This window comes from Macrotis lagotis, chromosome 7 (assembly GCF_037893015.1).
Source record: "Macrotis lagotis isolate mMagLag1 chromosome 7, bilby.v1.9.chrom.fasta, whole genome shotgun sequence".
Lineage (NCBI taxonomy): Eukaryota > Metazoa > Chordata > Mammalia > Peramelemorphia > Peramelidae > Macrotis > Macrotis lagotis.
In genome coordinates this window covers 215,052,101-215,074,574 of record NC_133664.1, presented here as the reverse complement: position 1 = coordinate 215,074,574, position 22,474 = coordinate 215,052,101, and the positions used below count along the sequence as shown (strand labels likewise).

General features: G+C 34.8%; 1 protein-coding gene and 1 pseudogene across 5 annotated transcripts in view; one reads left to right on the top strand and one right to left on the bottom strand.

Moving 5' to 3' along the window:
• Nucleotides 1-22,474, top strand: part of LRRK2 (leucine rich repeat kinase 2) — a 262,718-nt gene that overhangs the window by 188,975 nt on the left and 51,269 nt on the right. For all 5 annotated transcript variants that reach the window (XM_074194833.1, XM_074194832.1, XM_074194831.1 and 2 more), the window contains 6 exons: nucleotides 326-414; nucleotides 1,212-1,399; nucleotides 15,018-15,172; nucleotides 19,245-19,391; nucleotides 19,601-19,792; nucleotides 21,744-21,890. In XM_074194833.1, the coding sequence (XP_074050934.1) occupies nucleotides 326-414; nucleotides 1,212-1,399; nucleotides 15,018-15,172; nucleotides 19,245-19,391; nucleotides 19,601-19,792; nucleotides 21,744-21,890 (918 nt within the window). The remainder of the gene's footprint in view (nucleotides 1-325; nucleotides 415-1,211; nucleotides 1,400-15,017; nucleotides 15,173-19,244; nucleotides 19,392-19,600; nucleotides 19,793-21,743; nucleotides 21,891-22,474) is intronic.
• On the bottom strand, nucleotides 4,532-4,726 carry LOC141493448 (H/ACA ribonucleoprotein complex subunit 3 pseudogene; annotated as a pseudogene).

Genomic DNA, 22,474 nt, shown 5'->3' with positions numbered 1-22,474 from the left:
ATATGGTTTTCAAAGTATTTCCTTGTCTTTTTTGTTCCTTTGGACAGTAGAGAAGCAGTGTGCTATATTGACTATAAAACTACCCTCAAAATCAATACAACTCATATCCTCCCTCTGACACAGAAACTATCTGTGAGATGCCAAACAATATCAATCATCCTCTTAATGACACAGGCAGTGAGGTATAGAATAGTTGAATATATGTATTGGTAAATACAGTTTCCTCATTGTTTAATTTCTACACTGATGCATAGGTGCAAACAAAAAAAAAAAACCCCAAAATATTAGGAATCAGAATTTTCTGCTGATTGGGATTACATTACAGGTGTCCTGCTCCATTTCCAAGACCCAGCACTGCAGTTAAGTGACTTGTATTTCGTGGAACCTCAATGGCTATGCAAAATGATGGCACAGGTTAGTAACATAATCATTGATAGAAATTGAAGTGTGGGAAAATAGTCTGTGCCTTAAGTAGAGAGCATAATTAATTCATCTCCAAAAATTTATTAAATCCTACTACCATTTATCTGACACTATGATAGGTACTGGGAATTTAAAGACAAAAATTCTTGGCCACATGAAAGTTTTAGTCAATTGGGATCAATAATATGGGGGAGGCACTAATAGCAAGAGGGATCAAGAAAATCTTCATGAAGTAGGAGTGGTGTTTAAGATGATTTCTTAATTATTTCTTTGTAAACAAGAAAATTTTATTAAATAGAGTGAAGCAAAAGAAGAGGTGGAAATATCAGAAGTTAAGATCAGAGAAAAGAATTTTAGTTTTTATATGTCTTCTTAAATACCTCTTATCTGTGCTGGTAGAACCAAATAAGAAAAATGCAATACTATAAAAACAGAATTGACTGAAATGACAGTGTACATACTGTAGATAGGGATTGGATCTCCAGGCACTATTTCCACTATTTGTGAGAGATTCAAATTGTTAGGCTTTTCATTTCAATTCCTTTCATAAGGAATCAAGGAAGCAAAAAAGTACAAACCCATTTTTTTAAACTTCATAACAAATATGTTTATATCATATGTTTTTGTTTTTGTTTTATTGAAACTAAAGGTGTTAACCCCAGTGTAGCATACTTACTTGAAAGTGATGAAAATGTTCTGAGCATTTCCTCTTAAGAGTTGTGGAGTTGAAACTGTTCAGAAGAGGGAATTCAATTATAATTACTGAATGTGAACTTTTTTCCTTTCAGATTTTGACAGTGAAAGTAGAAGACTTTGCTAAATATCCTAAGGGTATTATTCTACGCTCAGATGTGGAAAAGTTCCTATCAAAGAAAAACCGTTTTCCCAAGAACTATATGTCTCAGTACTTTAAACTCCTGGAAAAATTTCAGATTGCTTTACCAATAGGAGAAGAACATTTGCTAGTTCCAAGCAGGTAAATTCTAAATACACATGCAATATAGAATTTTGTAACTTTTCATTTCATTTTTAAATACATGGAAGTTAGATTATCTGATGCAAAAGCAACTTTTTTTCCCACATTATTATTTTGCCCTTAGAGAATATAAAATTTGTACATCTCAAGATTTGCATTTTGTTGAAAAGCAAAAAATGCTACATTATCATCAAATGTACATTGGAACTAAATGCTCAGATAAATCTGTTATTTCATTAGTATGGATACTATCAGTGTTGATTCTTTTCATGACTTTCTATAAATTAATCATAAGAAGATAAACCCAAAGTGCTGAGGATTTCTTTAGGTCAATCTTAAGGATACCAATAATTTTTGTACAGAACATCTATTCTTTCTCTTAAAATTTTTTCATAGATAAGCTTCAAAAAAAACATTTTCTTTTCCAGTCATACCTCTTTTTGTTGAAGTCTTCTATAAAGTAGAAAATAGAAAAGTAATGGGAGAATATAGAATTCTAGAATGATTATAATCATTTCGGGAGGTTTCTTAAAGGAAGTCATGAAAATATGGGTTGGTTGACCAAGGGAAGTAAAAGATAATCTCACTGAGAAAGTGTCTTGAAATTTTAGAAAAAAGGGAGCAACCTTAGAGATCATTTATTATAGTTCAACTCCATAATTTTTATAGGTGAGGAACTTAAGAATGAGAGATTGACTTGACCAAAGTTATATCATAAAATTGATAACTGCACTTTTGTTTTATAACAATCATTAGACGGAAATTTGTGTTCTAATTTAGATTACATAACTAATAGGCAGTATAATCTAACTAGATTTTCCTGAACCTCAGTAGTTCCTCTCTAAAACAAAAGTTGGACTCTTTCTAAGACTTTTTATTTCAAATTCTGTAACATTAGTGACTGTTATCTAAAAATAAAGAAGTGGAACTAATTTAGTATGCATCTTATAGAAATTAGTCAATGCTTGATGGTGAATTCAGAGTTCATAAGACTTTTTAAAGGAATCTTACATGCTGGGGTGTACTGTAAATGTATGTTCAATAATCAGCTTTAGAATCAAGAACTTTTAGAATCTGGCTCTAGCATAGTTATTGAACATGTGTAAAAATGAAAGTGTACTAATTGAAAGTAATGTTTTTTAGAAGCAGATTTCCATATGCAATCATTTTCTTATTTATAAATTAGATTTTGTTAAAATATGACTGCTGAATAGAAAAAGTTTTAAAGGAATTTGTATCAGTCTTTTTCAGTTGTGTCCTTTTCTTCTTGACCCCATTTGGAGTTTTCTTAGCAAAGTTACTGGAGTGAATTCCTTCTCTGGCTCATTTTGAAAATGAGGAAACTGAAATAGAATCAAGTGATTTGCCCTGGGTCACACAGTTAAATAAGTGTGTAACTATAAGATGATTAAGATCATATTTGAACTTAGAAAGATAAGTCTTTCAATTCCAGAAGGCCCTCTACTATTACTGTTGTGTCACTTAGCTGCCCTGTTTTAACTACTTATTACCTATGGGAGAATGAAAATAAGATCTACCACACACAAAACTTTTGGTGCTACTCTCTTTTCCAATATATATATTTGTTCTTTTTGCATTTCTTCTTCATTAATTAACAAGGACCATCCTCTCAATTTATGGAGTATAAAAGATCCCTCAGTGTAATGCTTGTAGGAACAGATGTTGGATTATTGTGTTCTGTTTGTACTATTTTTAGGTAGAGATAAACATTCCCTTTTCATCCTAGGGTTTTTCATCCTAGAAATTTTATTTGAAGATAAAGGGAGCAAATCTCATGGAAGATTTCTGAACAAGCATTATTTGAGTCATTCAAACAAAATGAATCTTTTGCAAATCACCCAGGGCTAGATATAAATATAAACTTTTTTTGAGTTTTAAAAACCTCCTATAAAGGAGCTTATTAAGTCTAGGCAACATTTAGAGGATTCATGATGGGCTAATTAAGAGGAGAAATTTACATACCTACAGAGTCATTGTTCAGTGAAACCTATAAGATGAATGCCAAATTCAGGGACAATAAATAGCTAAGCTGGAATATAAAGTGACAGCATTTGAAAGAGTTTGTATAGGGAACAGTAGGGAGTTATTGAAGGAACTGGAACAGGGAGTGATATAGACAGACCAATTCAATAGCAAGATTATTTTTATTAAAGTCAAGGAGAATAATGGGGAATTAGGGTAAAGAAGAAAGATATTTGAGGGTCTGAACTAGGGTGATGGCAATCAGAGTGAAGAGAAGGGGAAATGAGAGATGTACTAGTGGTAATTTTAATAATAAATGATGTTTATGGTGTATTTTTTGCAGAGCAGTTTTGCATATGTTATCTCATCTGAGCTTCACAAAAATCAATGAAGTAGGTAGGCATTTAAGTATTTTTAGCCCCATGATGCAAATGAGGAAACTAAGACTAATAAAATAATGATTTCGTCAGGTGTAGTAGATAGTTGTCATTAGTATATTGCAGTAATGTAAATGACTGGTCAAAAAGAAGCAAAGAATATTAAAAATGAGTACTTAGATTGCATGGTCCTCAAACATGATGTGTGTAATGATAATTTTGTTTTTGACTCTGATTTTAGTTAACTTGAGCATGGAGTTCCATGAAGTTGTTGTTCAGATAGTGGTATATGCAGCATAGACTGAATGGAAGAAACTACCTGAAGTCTAAGAAGGTCATAGGCCTCCTCTAGGGATCTTGTCTTCATGCAAATACTCAAGCAAATTCTAGGAGGCATGCTTGGGAATAGTTCTACTATTCAACACTGTTTCCTAAATTCCCATATGACTTATAGTACCATTTGTGCCCTGTAGCCTAGGCACTTCTTTCTTTTTTCATTTTTTTCCAAATCATTTCAGATTTAATAGCCTACAGCACTGATTGAAATGATTTCATTTTAGGTTGATTGCCACCAAGTACAGAGCAGAATTCAGGCAAATTGAGACTAGATTCTAAGAAGCAAAGTATAAAGGGAGTAATTGTTGTGAGTAAAAAGTTGTGAGAATGGGTTAAAAAAAGTCAAAGATTTGAGCTCTTCCTGAATGAGGTTCCCCTAGATGTAGGAAAAAGTTCTTGGAGCAAGAGTCCTTTGTGTTTGCTACAGCTTGGTTCCTCAGAGGACCACATGTGCTTGTTGAGTCATGAGAACCTTGAATCTCTTCCTGATAGTAATCTAGTGTCTGGAGTACTTGTCATCCAGGGAGAATCTGGCTGGGTGATCTGAATAGGTCTATTGTCCTGCAGGGTCTGTTTTCTTTAGGGTATAGACCCTGTCCCCTTACTCACTGAGGTAATACTGCAGAAACATCTTGACTAATTCACTTCACAATCTATTTGTGCCACAGAAAGTCTTCCACCTTCACCTTAGCCTCCAACTATAGCCTCCGGCATTTCTTTTTTTTTTCCAAGGCAATGGGGTTAAGTGGCTTGCTCAAGGCCACACCACTAGGTAATTATTAAGTGCCTGAGGTCGGATTTGAACCCAGGTACTCCTGACTCCAAGGCCATTGCTCTATTCACTGAGCCACCTAGCCACCCCATCTGGCATTTCTTTCTTGAAGTATGATCTATGTCATGACCCAGTGAAACTGGTAACCCAGTCTGCTGATCGCTTTCTCCTCTGAAGTCATTTGGGTTCAGTGATCAGATATGATGTCAGGAGGACTAAAGATAACCCCAGATGCAAGGCAGTTGGGGTTAAGTGACTTGCCCAGGGTTTCATAGCTAGTGGAAGTCAAATATCTGAATCTAGATTTGAACTGAGATCCTCCTGATTCCAAGACTGGTATGCTATATACTGCATCACTTAGCTACTAGAGGGTGTAATGAATAGAGAAGCAACCTTGGTATCAGGGGGACCTGAGTTCAAATCCAATTTCAGATACTTGACACTTAGTAGCTCTATGGGTAAATCACTTAATTCTGATTGCCTCACATCAAAGGTCATCTCCAGTCTTCCTAATTCATATGTGGCCACTGAACCTAGATGATTCTTCTGGGGAAGAAAGTGAGACTGGTGCATTAGCACAAAACCTCCTTCCTCAAATCAAATTCACCTGTTTATCGTGGCGTCACTTCCCTGATGTCTTTGAGAATGGAGGACAATCGGGGCAGCTAGGTGGTGCAGTGGATAGAGTCCTGGAGTCAGGAGTACCAGAGTTCAAATCCGGCCTCAGACATTTAATAATTACCTAGCTGTGTGGCCTTGGCCAAACCACTTAACCCCATTTGCCTTGCAAAATCCTTTAAAAAAAAGAGAGAATGGAGGACAATCATCATCTATGTCACAGGATCTGTTAAACTCAGGTAATGTGTAAAGGTCTGAGTCTCCTATCATGCCTGTTAGCAAAGCCACCAAGCATCAAAAATGTAATCCAAACTTAGGACCCTTTTGACTCTTTTGCAGTATTCTAAGCACTAAATTATCATGCTTTAGAACTTAACATATTGGATGTTGGCAATGAGAGAGAAAGACAAAAAAAAAATTAAGTTTGTGAGATTATGTAATTATATTAGATACTACCATCAATGAAAATACTAAAACTGGAGAGTAAGAGCTCTGCAAAGTAAGATAATTAAGGCTTGATTGAGAGGAGAGTGGTATAATCTAGAGTATTAAACATGGAATCACAAAATCTGCATTACATTCCAATATTGAGAAATGCCAATGAGATTAATGTATATATGCTTTGCTTACTTTAAAGAATTATTTAAACAGTTATCATTAGATATACTGAATATGAAGTTTTATAGGATATAAAGATCAAGGTGCTGAGTCAGATAAATGAGAGTATTTTAGGAAGAGATTATGACTGAATATAGAGATTTGAACCTGAAATAGATCATAAAAAGGAAGAAGAGGAACACAAAAGAAAGAACCTTAGGAGACATACTTAGTGGGTAGAATAAAGATCATAAACTATCAGAAAGATCATCTTATCTATGGATGAGGACCCATTTTGTGAGATTGAGCCATATACATATATATATGTATATATATTTATGTGTGTATGTAGATAAATGCATATTTATGTGTATATGAACATATATGTATATGTACACACATATATATATAGTCAATTGTGAAACATGGATAAGATAGAATGCCTATATTTTGGGATTGGAAAAGAAAAAAGGCAATGAAGGACATAGAGAATTTAAAGAAGTAAAAATAATTAAGATGAAGTGCTATTGGGAGTCAAGAAAAATACAAAAAGGAGACATGGTTAGCAATTTTGAATTCTTCAGAGAAAATGTAGAGTATGAAGACTTTGCTTAGGAACAGTTATAAGAATTTTTTGTAGTAGACAAAAATTTTAAAAGTTGGTCATTTGAAAAACCTAAGTAGAACAGTGTAATAGGTATAACAATTATCCTGTGAAATTTGTGGATTTATTTTTGATGAACATATGCAAAATAAAACCTGGGTTAAGGATTCAATATTTAACATGCTTGCTTTGGAATATTTCTTGAGTCTTTCATTAAAGATGATCTTAGATTCTCTGAGAATCTCCCCTGTCAATATGGAGAAGGGACATTAGAGAAGTACTGATCAATAAAACCAAATATCTGCACTATAAAGTTCCTCAATATAGTCCAGACCAGAACAAAAGAAAAGGCACTCTAAAAGACACATCAGGGGAACCTGAGGCCAGTGTGACCTTTGATCACATCACTAGATCAAGGTTGAAGACAGAACAAAGGAGCACCAGAGTTCTCCAGAAATCCTGAAATTTGTCAAATTTCTGAAATCCATTTTGGACTATAGCAGCTTTAGCAGAAAAAAAAATTCAATGTTCAGTTAGTAATTTTGCAAGAAAAAGGAAACTGAGATGCAAGCAATACTGTCTGCAGTCCTGAGCAAACAGAAGATGAAGAAAAACAAGAGCTGAAGCAGAATATGGGGGGTAGTCTCAGTTATGTTCTCAACTTTTTGGAAGAGGACAAGGAGTGGAAGCAGGAACCAGCCACCTACACTATACAGAAATAGAAGAGGATTTGCTCAGATCTTGATCCTTGCATAAAGTCTCAACCAAGGAAATTTTACTGAGAGATAAAAGTAAGCAGAAAATGCAATAATAAAAGTATTACAGATGGAGAAATTCAAGCAATAAAACCAGAAGAGGAAAACAGCTCCATTATAAATATCAGTAGAGCCACAGGGAAAAAAAAATTAAAAAGATAGCTTGTTAAGAATGGATATAAGAAATTTAGCAAGAAAATTTCAAAAAATGAAATTGGGGCAGCTAGGTGGCACAGTGGATAAAGCACCGGCCCTGGAGTCAGGAGTACCTGGGTTCAAATCCGGTCTCAGACACTTAATAATTACCTAGCTGTGTGGCTTTGGGCAAGCCACTTAACCCCATTTGCCTTGCAAAAACCTAAAAAAACAATTATGATATAGGCAAAATGTGCAATTATGTCATATTACTCTTTGTATGAAAGAAAACTTAAACTTAAAAAAAGAAAAAATGAAAACTAGCATACTTCAGTCTATATACAGGCAGTTAGCATATTGGATCATCATAATGCTAAGAACAGCTAAGTCATTCACAATTCATATAGTACTGCTGTTATTTTGTACAGTATTCTGGTTCTGCTCACTTCTTTCTACATCAGTTCATGTAAGCCTTTCTTGATATTTATGAAATCATCCTGCTTGTAATTTCTTATAGCAAATAATATACCATCACAATCAAATGCCACATTATGCTTTTGCATTCCCCAATTGATAGGTATCCCTTTACTTTTCAATTCTTAGTCTCTGCAACAAAAAAAACTATAATTTTTTAAACTAATAAGTTCTTTCCCTGTTGTTAGAAAATATGAAAAATTTCATAAGAAAAGAATCTTGCAGGGTGGTTAGGTGGTACAGTGGATATAGCACTGGCCGTGGACTCAGGGGGACCTGAGTTCAAATCCAGTTTCAGATCTGGCTATGTGACCTTGGGCAAGTCACTTAACCCTATTGCCTTGCCAAAAAAAAAAAAAAGAAAAGAAAAGGAAGAGAACAAAAGCTCTCAGGAATATGATAAAATTCAGAATTCCTAGGTCACAGAGGAAATATTGGAATTCACAACCCCTCAGAACTTCATCATCACCAAGGATTTAAGAGAGAATCTAGACAGAGAACACAGACATGATTCTCTTATGTTTGAATGCTCTCAAAAGAAAAATGGAAGAGTGGAGAAGAGGAATGCATTGGGAGAGATGAGAAATAGAGAGTAAAGAATAGAGAAAATTTTCATCTAAATGGAATATACAAGTAAGAATTTATTCAATGGATGAGGCTATGGGGAATAACAAGCAACATTTGAATCTCATATTCATCTGAACTTACTCAAGGAGAAAGACTACATATATAATAAGTACAGTTGGATACAGAAATTCATCTTATCCAAAAGGAAAGTATTCCCACTTCCCTTGGAGATTAAGAAAAAGAAGAAGGGTGTAAGAGAAAGAAACTAAGCAAGACAAGAAACTAAGATTTAAGGAAATACAGTCAACAATCATAATTGTGAATGTGAATGGGACAAACACACATAAAATGAAAGAGGATAGAAAAATGTATTTTAAAAATCCAGGGAATGCTAGGTGGCACCATGGATAGAGCACCAGCCCTGGAGTCAGGAGTACCTGTTTCAAATCCATCCTCAGAAACTTAATAATTATTTAGCTATGTGGCCTTGGGTAAATCACTTAACCCCCCATTGCCTTGCAAAAAAGTAAAAAAAAATTTTGTTTTCAGTCTTTTGCCTTTGTTTTATCCTTATTATTGTTCCTGTTGTTTCCTAGAATCATTAGCTTTCATTTGGCAGAAAGGCTAAATCAAGTTGAGATATTTAGCTCTATTCTTTTTTAGAAAGATATAATTCATTTTGAGTTTTAAAATTTTTTCCCTATCTTGCTTCTTTCCCACCCACCCCCACAGAAAGTAGTCCATTAGTCTTTACATTGTTTCCATGGTATACATTGATCTAAGTTGAATGTGATGAGAGAGAAATAATATCCTTAAGGAAGAAAAATAAAGTATAAGAGATAGCAAAATTACATGACAAGATAACGGCGTCCCCCTAAATTAAAGGTAATAGTTGTTGGTCTTTGTTTAAATTCTGCAATTCTTTCTCTGGATACAGATGGTATTCTCCATCTTAGGTACCCCAAAATTGTGCCTGATTGTTGCACTCATGGAATGAGCAAGTCCATCAAGGTTGATCATCACCTCCATGTTGCTATTAGGGTGTACAATGTTTTTCTGATTCTGCTCATCTCACTCAGCATCAGTTCATGCAAATCCTTCCAGGCTTCCTTGAATTCCCAACAATCCTAGTGTGTAATAGAACAATAGTGTTCCATGACATACATATACCACAGATTGTTAAGCCATTCCCCAATTGAAGGACATTTACTTAATTTCTAATTCTTTGCCACCACAAACAGGGCTGCTATGAATATTTTAGTACAAGTGATGTTTTTACCCTTTTTCATAATCTCTTCAGGGTATAGAACCAGTAGTGGTGTTGGTCCAGGCTTTCTGATAGTCCAATGATTCATAGATTGTCTCTCCTGTATGTTTTCCTGGTCATTTATTTTCCCTAGAAGGTACTTCACATTTTCTTCAATTTTTTCAGCCTTTTTATTTTGTTTGATGGAATCTTGTAGTCTTGTAGATTCATTTGTTTCTAACTGCTCAATTTTAATTTTTATGATTTTATTTTCTTTAATTATCTTCTGTGTTTCCTTTTCCAGTTGGATATTTTTATTTTTAACAGAGTTGATTTCTTTGGTCAACTTTTCATAATTTTCCTGCATGACTTTCATTTCTTTTTTTTCTATTTTTCTTCTTCCTCTGTTCTGCAGTTTTTAAATTATTTCTTAAGCTCTTCAATGAACTTTTGTATTTGAGTCTAATTTATAGACTATTTTGATACTTCTCCTGTGAGTGATTTTTCGCTGCTTTCTTCTTCAGACATGGCATTACTGTCATCTTTATCTATGAAGTAGTTTTCTATAGTAAGCATTCTTTTTGTTCACCTGGGGTATGTGTAGTATAGATCCAAGGTTTTATTTTGCTGGGGCAGGGGTCTGATCCCTGGCTTGTTGTTGGCTAAGATGTTGCCTATCAGTCCAGGCCTTCCTTTTGCAGAGGTTTGTTTCCTCCTTTATGTCCATGTTCTGACTTAACAGAAGATTGTTCCCGACCCAGTTCTGTCTTTTACCCTGGTGCTCTCAGGGTTCAAGACTTTGTTTGGGGTTGGGATCCTCCCTGCTTGCTTGCTCTCTAGCTGCTGGGATCTCTGTTATTATTAAGCTGTCAGTACCAGGATTGCACTGCTGGCTTTTCCTGCTCTCCCACCTCCTGGACTTTACTTCCCCTTTTCCCACAAAGAGACAGACCTTCACTGAAGATCCTTCACAACATCTACAGCTGAAAACTTCTTTGAATCTTCTCTTTTTCTTGGTGCGATCTGTAGTGTGAATGTCAGAGTGGAGGCTTCATTTATCTTTGGTAGGGAAAGGCTGGAGGAGCAGATTAGCTTCCTGCCACTATTTTGGTTCCATCTTGGAACTCTATAGATCTTATTTCTCTTTTCTTCTCATGGAATGAGTGGAATCCCTCCAGGCTGTCCTTGAGTCCCCAGAGTTTAAAACTGAAATCAATTTAAAAACAAAAAAGTTGGGGTTGGAGAATTCTCCAGCCTCAGGAGCCTGGAAAACCAGGAAAGTAAAATTGACCAATCAGAACTCAGATTTCTGGAAATAGTCAAGACACAGAAGCAGGACAAAGACTCAATTTAAACACACATACAAATACCTAGTGAAATCATGGATCCAAAGTATGTCCTGGTCCTGGGATGCACAGGCACCATCCTCAGTGGCCTATTTTCGAGGATTTTCCATCCCTCCCAGGAATTACACCTCTGACAACTCATACATGCTGGACTACTTAGAATGAGGACATCTTAGCCAATAAACTATTGAGTTTCCTATCCTAGAGTACTCTAGCCACTAATTTTCTTACCTTATTGGATCTTGCACCTTGGTTTTCCTTCTTCTTTAATCCTTCAGTCACTCCAGTCGGTTGAAACCAAGATCTTGGGAACTTCAGAGATCCACTAGGGGGTCCCCAGGATGAAAATGGGGACTGCTCCAATTTGAACAGAAGTGTTCTTCCAGGGGGTGGCTAGGTGGCTAGGTGGTGCAGTGGATAAAGCACAGGCCCTGGAGTCTGGAGCACCTGGGTTGAAATTCTGTCTCAGACACTTAATAATTACCTAGCTGTGTGGCCTTGGGCAAGCCACTTAACCCCATTTGCCTTGCAAAAACCTAAAAAAAAGTGCTCTTCCTTTGTTTTGTGGGGGGGGGGGGGGGGGGGGGGGAGGCAGGAATTCTATGAAGTGCATAAGTGAGCCCCCAAACTGTTAGAAATGAAACCCAAACCCCCTTTTTCCAAAGAGGGGTGACATGGATCCTAATAATGAAATTTAGCTTGAAATGACAGAAAGATTATTTATTTAAGATTTCCTGCAGCAAATGGGCACTCCCCAAATGAGGAGCCCCAAATAGCAACAATGTTGAGTCTCATTTATGATTTGGAAGCTTTCCCCTCCCTTTCCAGTCAGGCACTGGTCCCAGTCATCCATGGTACAAGCTAATTGATATACCCACCCCATATCACCCCTTAATATGTTGTCCCTCCCTAGTCATACATTGCATGTATGGTGATGATCTTCAGTCATCATAGAGTGTGTGTAAGTTACTATGCATGAAGCTTATTAAACATGTATATTTGTTTTCACAAGTCAGAGACCCTAGGTTGATCCCACCACCACCACCAGTTTGAATTGTTTTAGGCACAGGCATCTTCAAGTCAGACTTCAGAGAATTCTTTTAGTTTGGTGATTGGTTGGGGTCATTTCTTTTATCACTTTTCCTTTTTTCTTACTTCCACATTCCTGCACATTATTTATGTCTTTTGGCCGAATCAGTAGCCCAGAGATCCCTGCCTTTGTGATGAATACTAATGTTATCAGTAAAATTCTGACAGTATCCTCTGGCATCCTCTCACATCCTGTAGAAACCTGATACAATAATTTCTCACATAACCTATATAATTTTGTATCTTAAAATATAATCCTCTCTTTTATTTATTTAGCATCATATTCATATTTGTTGTTTATGATAAAAAGAAAATCCTTCTTAAAAAATTAAAAAGATTGGCCAATTTATTTAGGCCTCCATCTTATGCAATATGATGGCAATGTGACATAGTTGATCCAAACCTGAACTCACAGTCAGGAAAATCTGGGTTTTTAAGTGCTGCCAGTAATCTTGGCTTTGCGACCCTGTGAAAATTACCTAATTTCTAGGCAATAAATTGGAGAGAAGGTGTGAACCTACATTGATAAGGAAGTGTCTTTACTTAGGACTTAATTTTAGCATGTATTTGAATACATGCCAGCTGGGATTTGGGGGGGGGGTCACCAATTAAAGATAGAATTTGGGGTAATTAAGACATTTGGAGGTTACTGAAAGATAAGTGAATGAATTCACATGCTCTCTGGGAATTTAAAATTGCTTTTTATTATGAAATATAGCAAAGTAAAAAAACTTTTCCTTTCCCTCCCAGAGAAGCAATAGTTACTTTAGGACAGGGAGTGAATAACAAAAGAGTAGGAGAGGTTTCTTGATAGACAACTGAGAGAGATAGTGAGGGGAAGATAAGGAAAGATCTTTAGAGAGAGCTGACTGGACCAGATATAGCAGACCATCCCTGAGCAGAGGTTCAGCCTAGATCTTAAGACCTTTCCCCTTATCTGGGTGGGTATTGAGGGTTAAAGGAGAAACCCCCCTTAGGTGACTGAAACCACATGGAGAGTTGAAAACTGGGGGTTGGAAATGAGGAGACATGTTACAAATTTTACATTATATGATGAAACAGTAAGAGTCAATTGACATCTCTCTGCCCATTTAACAAGATTTAACAACTTTGAAGATTACAGAATTTTGTTTCTCCTACATTCATAATTCTCTACATCACTTTAATATAAGAAGTTGTTTTTCAAACTCTCAAAAACTAATTTTAAAAAATAGAATAGGGAAACTATGACAACAATGCTTGATACAAGTATAACAACTAAAAATATATTAAAGCTTTTCTAAATTAATAAAAGTTATTCAGTCTTCAAAGAATGACTAGTCAGAGATTTTTAAAGAGAAAGTAAATTTCTAAACACTTGAAAAAAGATCCTCATTATTAATCAAAGTATTACTTAGTAAAAATAATTCTGAGGAGAGACATTCTGGGAAGATAACAGAACGGCTTAGAAATTTCCTCCACAGACAGAAAATCATCAGGAAATAAATATAGAACAGCAAAAATTAAAGGGTAAAGTATAACTTTGCTATTAACTTGAGAAGGCTTCAGAAAAGACAGGGCTTCCAGAAGCTGAGGTTTGACTTGAGTGAAGTATAGATACCTCTAGGTCACTCCACTGAATCAGTAATAAGACATTGCTTGAGGGAACTCATTTATTTGACATTCATCCTCTTGGTTGGAATAAGCCTAGATTTGTAAATTACTTGATCTGAAATTTCATTGGTAAAGTGAATTCTTGATGAAAAAAACACCTTTTATATGCAATCAGCACATTCTCTACAACTTATCTTAGAAAAAGTTAACTTGAGCAGAAGTGTCAAATACCACCACTACATCCTGAATCAATTGTGACCAGAAACAGATTAAAATGAAACTGGGAACTATTTAACAAAATAAATGAAAATGCAATGGAACCCAGAATGCTTGAGGGAAAGAGAGAAGAGAAAACAGTCATAGGTAGTGACTGGACTTAGTGAGTCTAACCTTCAGGGGGAGTGTAGGGCCAAGCTTTTATGGTCTTTTCCTATGCAGGAAAGAGTCAGGGAAAAGTGAGTAAAAGGGGTACCCCACCCTCTCTACTTTGAGATCAGGTACCCATTGTGGAAGACTTTAGAGGTGGGAAGCTGGAAGAGGGTTACAGGGATGAACTGAGGTTATTCTTATCTTGACAAATTTACATTTAACTATGACAATGGGAGGTAATTTACATCTTATTAGGATCCATGCTGCTGAGGGAGCCCTCAGAAACCATCAGTCAGGCACAAATAACATTTTCTTAATATTACAAAGAAGACAAATATTTCTCCTTCTACAGTAGGTAAGTATAAAAGAGAGCCTAGGGATTTGGGGGGTTTAAGGAAGTCAGACTTAAAGAGGTTAATGAATTTTATTAATTTAAAAAAAATTAGTTTATTGTCCTTTTGTTTCAGTGTCCTCTAAGTGCTTCTCAGTTAAGTTTTTCATGCAAGGACTGTCTGTTTAATTTGATCTCTATTTCATTTAATAAAGCTTTACAAGCTTTAAGGCCAACCAAATATAGGTTCTTACATCATGTGTACAAATGAGAATGGTGGGAAATTTGGTTAATTTAAATATATATATATATATATATATATATATATATATATTTAACTTACTGGTTATCCTCAATAGGAACAAATTAGTGTAATTAAATTTTTAATGAAATTTAAAAATGATAATTTTCTTTTTTTCTATTTAGTTTGTCTGATCAAAGACCTGTGATAGAACTTCCCCACTGTGAAAACTCTGAAGTCATTGTTAGATTGTATGAAATGCCTTATTTTCCCATGGGATTTTGGTCCAGACTGATCAGTCGATTACTTGAAATTTCTCCTTATATGCTCTCAGGCAGAGGTATGTATTTAATGCCAGTATATTATTCATATTCTTTAGCTAGAGAAATAATACCTTAGAGATCTTTAATATTTTGAGATTAAAAAATAGCAATGTATATGAGTACTATTTTTTAATAGACCTCAGTTAGACTTCATATGTATGAACTTTAATAATTTAATATGGAACTGAGGACCATTAATCTCTAAACAATCAAAATAAGCATAGCACCAGCCCCTTGGATAAACAGGATTGTCTGAAATTGTAGACCTCCCTCTCTCCTTCTCTGGATTGACTTGATCATTCAGCTTGTTCTCACAGTAGATCTGTGGTTTTTAAAACGAAGGACACCATGCTGCTCCTACTCAGATTTTTTTATGAAAGCTCTCTTGGTAAGCCTGAAGAGATGGGAGATACATCCGTTAATCATTACTGTAGCTCTTGAGCCCCAATTAGTGTGCTTCCCATTTACATAAATTAGTTGCCACAGAAATAACATTTATTCTTAAACCAGCTGACAAGAATAAGAATAATAAGAGTAATAAAAGCCAAAGGATAAGTAATCAAAACTGTTCATCCATAAATCTTAATCACATAAATAGCAAAGTATCCTTAGAGAAAAATGGACACACACCTAAAGAAAATAAAGAGTAGATGCCCAAGTACCAGAGACAGCTCAATACTCTGAACGGCAATTGTCCTTGTTCTCTTAAAAGAACAGTCTCTATCATGAATCACTGATGAGGGAAAAAAAACATTTTTCTGCTAACCTTTCCCTTCTAGGAAAGACCCTAGAAAAGTCACTTAGCTTGCTATCTTTCTCAGGTTCCTATCTGTAAAATGGGAATAATAATACAAGCCATCTCCCAGAGCTATTGTGAAGGGAAAGTGAAATAATATTTGTAAAACACTTTATAACCTTAAAGCACTATGTAAATGCTATTATATAAAAACTATCATTATTCTAATGCCTCAAATAAGTGCCTCCTTGTAAGCAGTGATATAAAAAAATCAATTATTTTACCTTTGTTAGGCACTATTCTAGCATTCTTTATATAATTTTCCCACAATCTCCAAATAATTGTTTGACCAATTGCGTAAATATAAGCCAATGAAAAACCATATCCTGCAGCTATTGTGATTCATAGCTGCAGCTATTTTTACTTTTTCCTCTGCCTTTAAAGAGGTCTTTTCAATTCTCTGTCTTGTTCTCAGAACAGTCTGAATCTGTCATCACCATGATACTTAAATTCATCTTTTTAAATAAATTTCCCCTATACAGATGTTCATTTTGTTTCCCTTATAACAACCAAAATGCTTATATATGAAAGGGCAGGATCTCGCAGATAATCCTAGAGTGAAGAGAAAGGAATAATTGTGCTGTGTTATGCACTTTCCAATTTTATTTGATCTTCAGAACAAATATATGAAGTAGGAGCTATTATTATCTCCATTTTACTAGTTGTGGAAACTGAAGCAAACATGTAAAATAACTTATCCAGGGTCGCAAGGCTATAAGTATCTGAAACCTGATTTGAACCTAGGTCATTCTGACTTTGGGTCTAGCTCTTTATTCACTGGGTCACCTAGATGCCACGTGGCATAAAATAAATTAAATTGAAACTCATACATTTAATTCAAAGAAATGCCTTCCTAGGTCTTCAACCAGGTTCTGATCACTTTTTTTTTTTTTACAGATTTCATTATCTACTTTCCCAGCCCATGATAAAGGAGCTCATTTAAAGGCTAGAGGTGACCCTGAGCAAATCATTTTAAACCCAAGGGCCTCACAAGAAAAAAAAAGTAGGCATAGGTAGAGAGCAGGCATTGTGACACGTAGCAAAAATGATAACTGACAGAATGAAAGTGAGGTAATTGACAGTAACAAACATAGGAACCAATTCAAAAACTAGAGCAATCTTGCTGTGGATGAGTTTGGGTCACCAAATGAAGATTGAGAGTTGGTGAATAATGAATGAGTTCATGTACTTCCCTGGGATTTTAAAACTGCTCAAGATTTATTATAGAAGGCTACAAAGTATAGAGATTAAAAACTTTTCTGAGAAGCAGCAGGCACTTTGAAGACAGAAGTGAATAACAAAAGGCTAGGCAAGGTTGTTTTGGGAGACAGAGACAGGCAGAGAAAGATGAGGAGAGAGCTAGACAGTCAGGGAGAGCTGACTGGACCAGGGAGAGTGGTGGCACGAGGGCAGTTTAGGCCAAGCTTTTATTGTCTTGCCCATTCTCTGGGTATTGAGGGCAAAGGGGAAATCCCCCTCCCCCCCTTACTTGACCTAAACCAGGTAAAAAGGTTGGAAGCTGGAGGTTGAGAATGAGGAGAGATACAATTTTACATTTAACTGTGGGACAGTAGAAGTCAATTTACATCCCAGGAGCAGATAACATTTTACATTTTTTACAAAATTTAATAATATAAAGAATTGCAAAATGTGTTTCTAATTACAAATTTCCTATATTCATAATTCACTGCATCAATTTGAAGTTAATAATGTAACACAACTAGCAGGATTTCCTATGATGGCTATACCATATTGTAAATATATACATTATTTAATGTACAAATATGTACATTAATTAATATACATAATGACCATGAAGCACAAAAAATTTCAGCATACACTAAGAAGCCATGAAAGCATATAATGTCTCTCAGAAAGACCTAATCAAATACTGCTAAAATAAACATAATTTCCTTCTTTTTTTTTTTTTAAGGTTTTTGCAAGGCAAATGGGGTTAAGTGGCTTGCCCAAGGCCACACAGCTAGGTAAAGACCGGATTTGAACCCAGGTACTCCTGACTCCAAGGCCGGTGCTTTATCCACTACCACCTAGCCGCCCCATAATTTCCTTCTTAAATGAAAACTTGGACTTATGTGACAGGATTCAGATAAATGAACTGTTCCTGTATTTTAAAATTCATGTTAACAAGAAAGTCTTGTTATATTTCATTGTTGTTGGACAATTAGAACTGCAAAAAATATGGTTCTATCTTTGATAGGGAGAACAACTATGAATATCTTTCATTTATTCAATTTCTTCCCACTTTAATTACACTAAAACTATGCAACCACATAATAAGATAAGGTAATTGGGGTTTTTATTTTATTTATTTATTTTGATTTATACCGTTTTTCCCCTAATCTTGCTTCCCTCCCTCCACTCTCCACAGAAAGCAGTCTGTTAGCCTTTACATTATTGTTTCCATGGTGTACATTCATCTAAGTTGAATGTGATGAAAGAGTAATCATATCCTTAAGGGAAAAAAATAAAGTATAAGAGATAGCAAAATTACATAATAAGATAGCAGGGTTTTTTTTTTTTTAATTAAAGGTAATAGTGTTTGGTCTTTGTTCAAACTCCACAATTTTTTCTCTGGATATAAATGGTGTTCTCCAATGCAGATATCCCAAAATTGTGCCTGATTGTTGCACTGATGGAATGAGCAAGTCTGAAGTTTGTTGCTGTTAGGGTGTACAGTGTTCTTCTGGTTCTGCTCATCTCACTCAGGATCAGTTCCATGAAAATCCTTCCAGGTTTCCCTGAATTCCCATCCCTCTTGGTTTCTAATAGAACAATAGTGTTCCATCACATACATATGCCACAGTTTATTAAGCCATTCCCCAGTTGATGGACATTCATTTTAATTTCCAGTTCTTTGCCACCACAAACAGGGCTGCTATGAATATTTTTGAACAAGTGATATTTTTACCCTTTTTCATAATCTCTTCAGGGTATAGACCCAGTAGTGTATTGCTGGATCAAAGGATATGCACATTTTTCCTGCCCTTTGGGCATGGGTAATTGTTGTTTTTAATGGAAACTGACATTTTTCCAAAGGGGCATGTTAACTCAGTTCTGATTTTTAAAGGTAAAAGATTTAATGGAAAATATTTTTCTTAATTTGTCATAGAATTTTCTTTGGAATTAATCGATTTATTTTGGTGACCAGCATTTTTCATTTTGAACAAAAAAAACTGACTTTTTGTTTTATATTATTTGTTTTGGGAATTTTGTATCAGTTTTGGTAGAGTTTATTACAGAAGGTTATAAAAATTTTTTGCACTCTTCTTCAGAACGGGCCCTTCGCCCCAACAGAATGTATTGGAGACAAGGAATCTATCTGAATTGGTCTCCTGAAGCCTATTGTCTGGTAGAATCTTCAATTTTAGACAACAGCTCAGAGAGTTTCTTGAAAATTACAGTACCTTCATGCAGAAAAGGTAAATCAGTTGATTCTAAATATTGTCCTACATTGTTTGAGAAAGGTTCTTATGTTTGTTTTTCATTTTATAATTAAAATTATTTGTCATATAGTTATATATGAAATATCAAAAATATATTTTATTATACTATAAATTAATTACATATGAAAGCTATGTATGTAGCATTTGAACATGGTTTTAATGAACTATTTCTGGTATTGTTTTAGGCTGTATTATTTTGGGCCAAGTTGTAGATCACATAGATTCTCTCATGGAAGAATGGTTTCCTGGTTTACTGGAAATAGATGTCTGTGGTGAAGGAGAAACATTGTTAAAGAAATGGGCTTTATATAGTTTTAATGATGGTGAAGAACAACAAAAAATATTACTTGATGATTTAATGAAGAAAACTGAAGAAGGTATGTGCTTTAATAATTTCACAAAAATACCACAGGAATTAAGATAAGCCCTTTAGAAGAGAGGTGTTGTTTTGAGAACTACATCATACTACATGAGAGGGAGAGAGGGAGGGAGGGAGGAAGAGAGAAAGATAGAGAGAGAGAGTATATGTGTATGTGTGTATATGTATGTGTGTGTGTGTGTGGATAGAGAGCTGGCATCAGAATCAAGTACAATTTCACTTCCAGTTTGATTCTGGCCAACTTTCTCAAAAACAAGAAGTTTCAAGAGAATATTTGAGCTGATTTCCCAGAGGAAATTTCTCCATCTTGGGTTTCCCTCTACCAGTGAAATTTCAGGACCCTTTCTTATCCCTATTCCAAGCTAAAGTATGTTTTTTGGTTTTGCTTTGTTTTTTAAATTCTATTTAAGGCAATGAATTAAATGATTTGCCCAAGGTCACATAGCTAGGCAGTTATTAAGTGTCTGAGGTCAGATTTGAACTCAGATCCTCCTGCTCCAGGGCTGTTGCTCTATCTAGCACTACCTAGCTTCCCCAAAGCTAATGTATGTTAAAAGAATCTTTGAAATGTATTTTATTCTAGTGTAATAGTAAGCAAAGGACAAAATATAAGTAAAGGATACAGATACATTTAATGAAAAATCTTTATAATGGAAAAGAGAATATAGAGCTGAAAACATTCCAATTAGTCATCCTTTATTGGTGGCTTAGGATAGTTAGCAGTAAGTATTAAAACAAGTAGGCAAGGAGAGAAGAAAATATATGAGGGCATGTACAATTTTAGAAAATTTTTCCTTAGAACTATATTAACAGTACAATGAAGTACTGAAAACAGTAAGCATATTCTTTAGCACACTCATGAATGTGTTTGTCTTCCCTATGGATTAAAGAGTCTTGAAGAAGACCCCAATATAAGGGAGGTGATACCATGACAAACACATGAATTGTATTTGAGTGAGGGGGATTCTGTGTTAAGTCATCAGCCTCACTTTCTCCTCTGGAGCCATCTGGGTCCAATGACTAGATATGTATTAGGACAACTGGAGATGGCTCTGTTTGCAGGGAAGTCAATATTAAGTGACTTACCCAAGGTCACACAGCTAGTAAGAGTTAAATGTCTGAGGCAGGATTTGAACTATCATTCTCCCAACTCCAAGATCACTGTGCCACCCAGCTGCCCTGGATTAAAGTGCCAATATGTATATGTGTCTATAAGCAAAAACTAAAGAGCATGTAGTCAGCAGTCACCTTTCTGTACATGTATTTGCTTTCCTGGTTACTTCCTATATAGAATAGTGTCAGGAAATTTATGTCTGTGTCCTTTGAAGAAGAATATGTGTTTCTGTTGCTCATATCAGTGCATCTCTGCATCTAAAAGGATACATTGTTGATAAAAAGTCATATTTAGAACAAGCAAATATTTTATTCCTGAGAATGCTTTCTCTAAGCCACTCTCTCTCACTCTAAGGGAATGCCAGTGGTCATAAAATTTTGCTTTCCAGGGATTATTGATTCCCAACAATAGATGCAAATTTTTATAAATTAGAATTAATGGTCTATGTGAAATTTTTCAAATGAAACAAATACAGAAATGATGAGAATACATAGTAGACAAATAGCATATGGTTGAAAAAAAGGAAAACATTCAAGGTTAAAAAAAGGAAAGAAAAATTGAAATAATGGAGTGAATAAATACTAATGTATATGCATCCATACTCATCTACATATATCTTCAGCTATGTCTAATTCAATATTTTTATCTGTTTTTAAATATGTGAACTGTAATATTTGAACAAAATCATTTACATCAAAACAAAAATTTGATGATAGAGAAGCAGATCAAACTGAGATTAATAAGTACCTAATTATTCAAAAATATGTATCAAATATATTCACTTTTTAACTAGATGTCACATTTAACAAAAATGCTGCATTTCTTATCTTCACAGGAGATCTCTTATTTAATCCAGATCAACCAAGACATGCTATTCCAATAGGTCATATTGCTCCTGATTTAATTTTGGCTGATCTGCCTAGAAATATCATGTTGAATGATAATGAGCTGGAATTTGAACAAGCACCAGAATTTCTTTTAGGTAAGTATATTATAGGTTAGTGTAGATATAGAGCCAATATGTTTCTGTGTTTGTCATATATATATATATATATATATATATATATATATATATATATATATAGTTATACAAAACAATCAAATATACTCTATTTAGTTCTTTAACTTTTCCTCTGAATTTTAAAATCATTAACATTTCATAATTCTTATATATTTATCATCATTATGAACATTCTGTTGTTACAATTTATATTTGGCTTTTTAGATTTGATGATGTTTCTTTCTTTGTTGGCAAAAATTGAATTTGTATAAGATCATAGACCTAGAGCTGAAAGGTACCTAAGAGACCATCTCATTTTACAATTAAGGCCGAGAGGAATTAAAAATATCAAAGGTGGTATTTGAACTTGGGTCATGATATTAGATTAGATATTAATATCACTTAGGTGATATTAGAGTTTCACTAATGTGAAAGCGTTATGAAATAGTCTATTTTTAGAAACACTAAACTATTTGAAAGAAAGCCCTTCTGATATCTTACTTATTTCAGCTTGTGAAGAAAGTTTGAGGTTATCCTTGTGCAGTAGAGACTAGACTTGAAAGAAA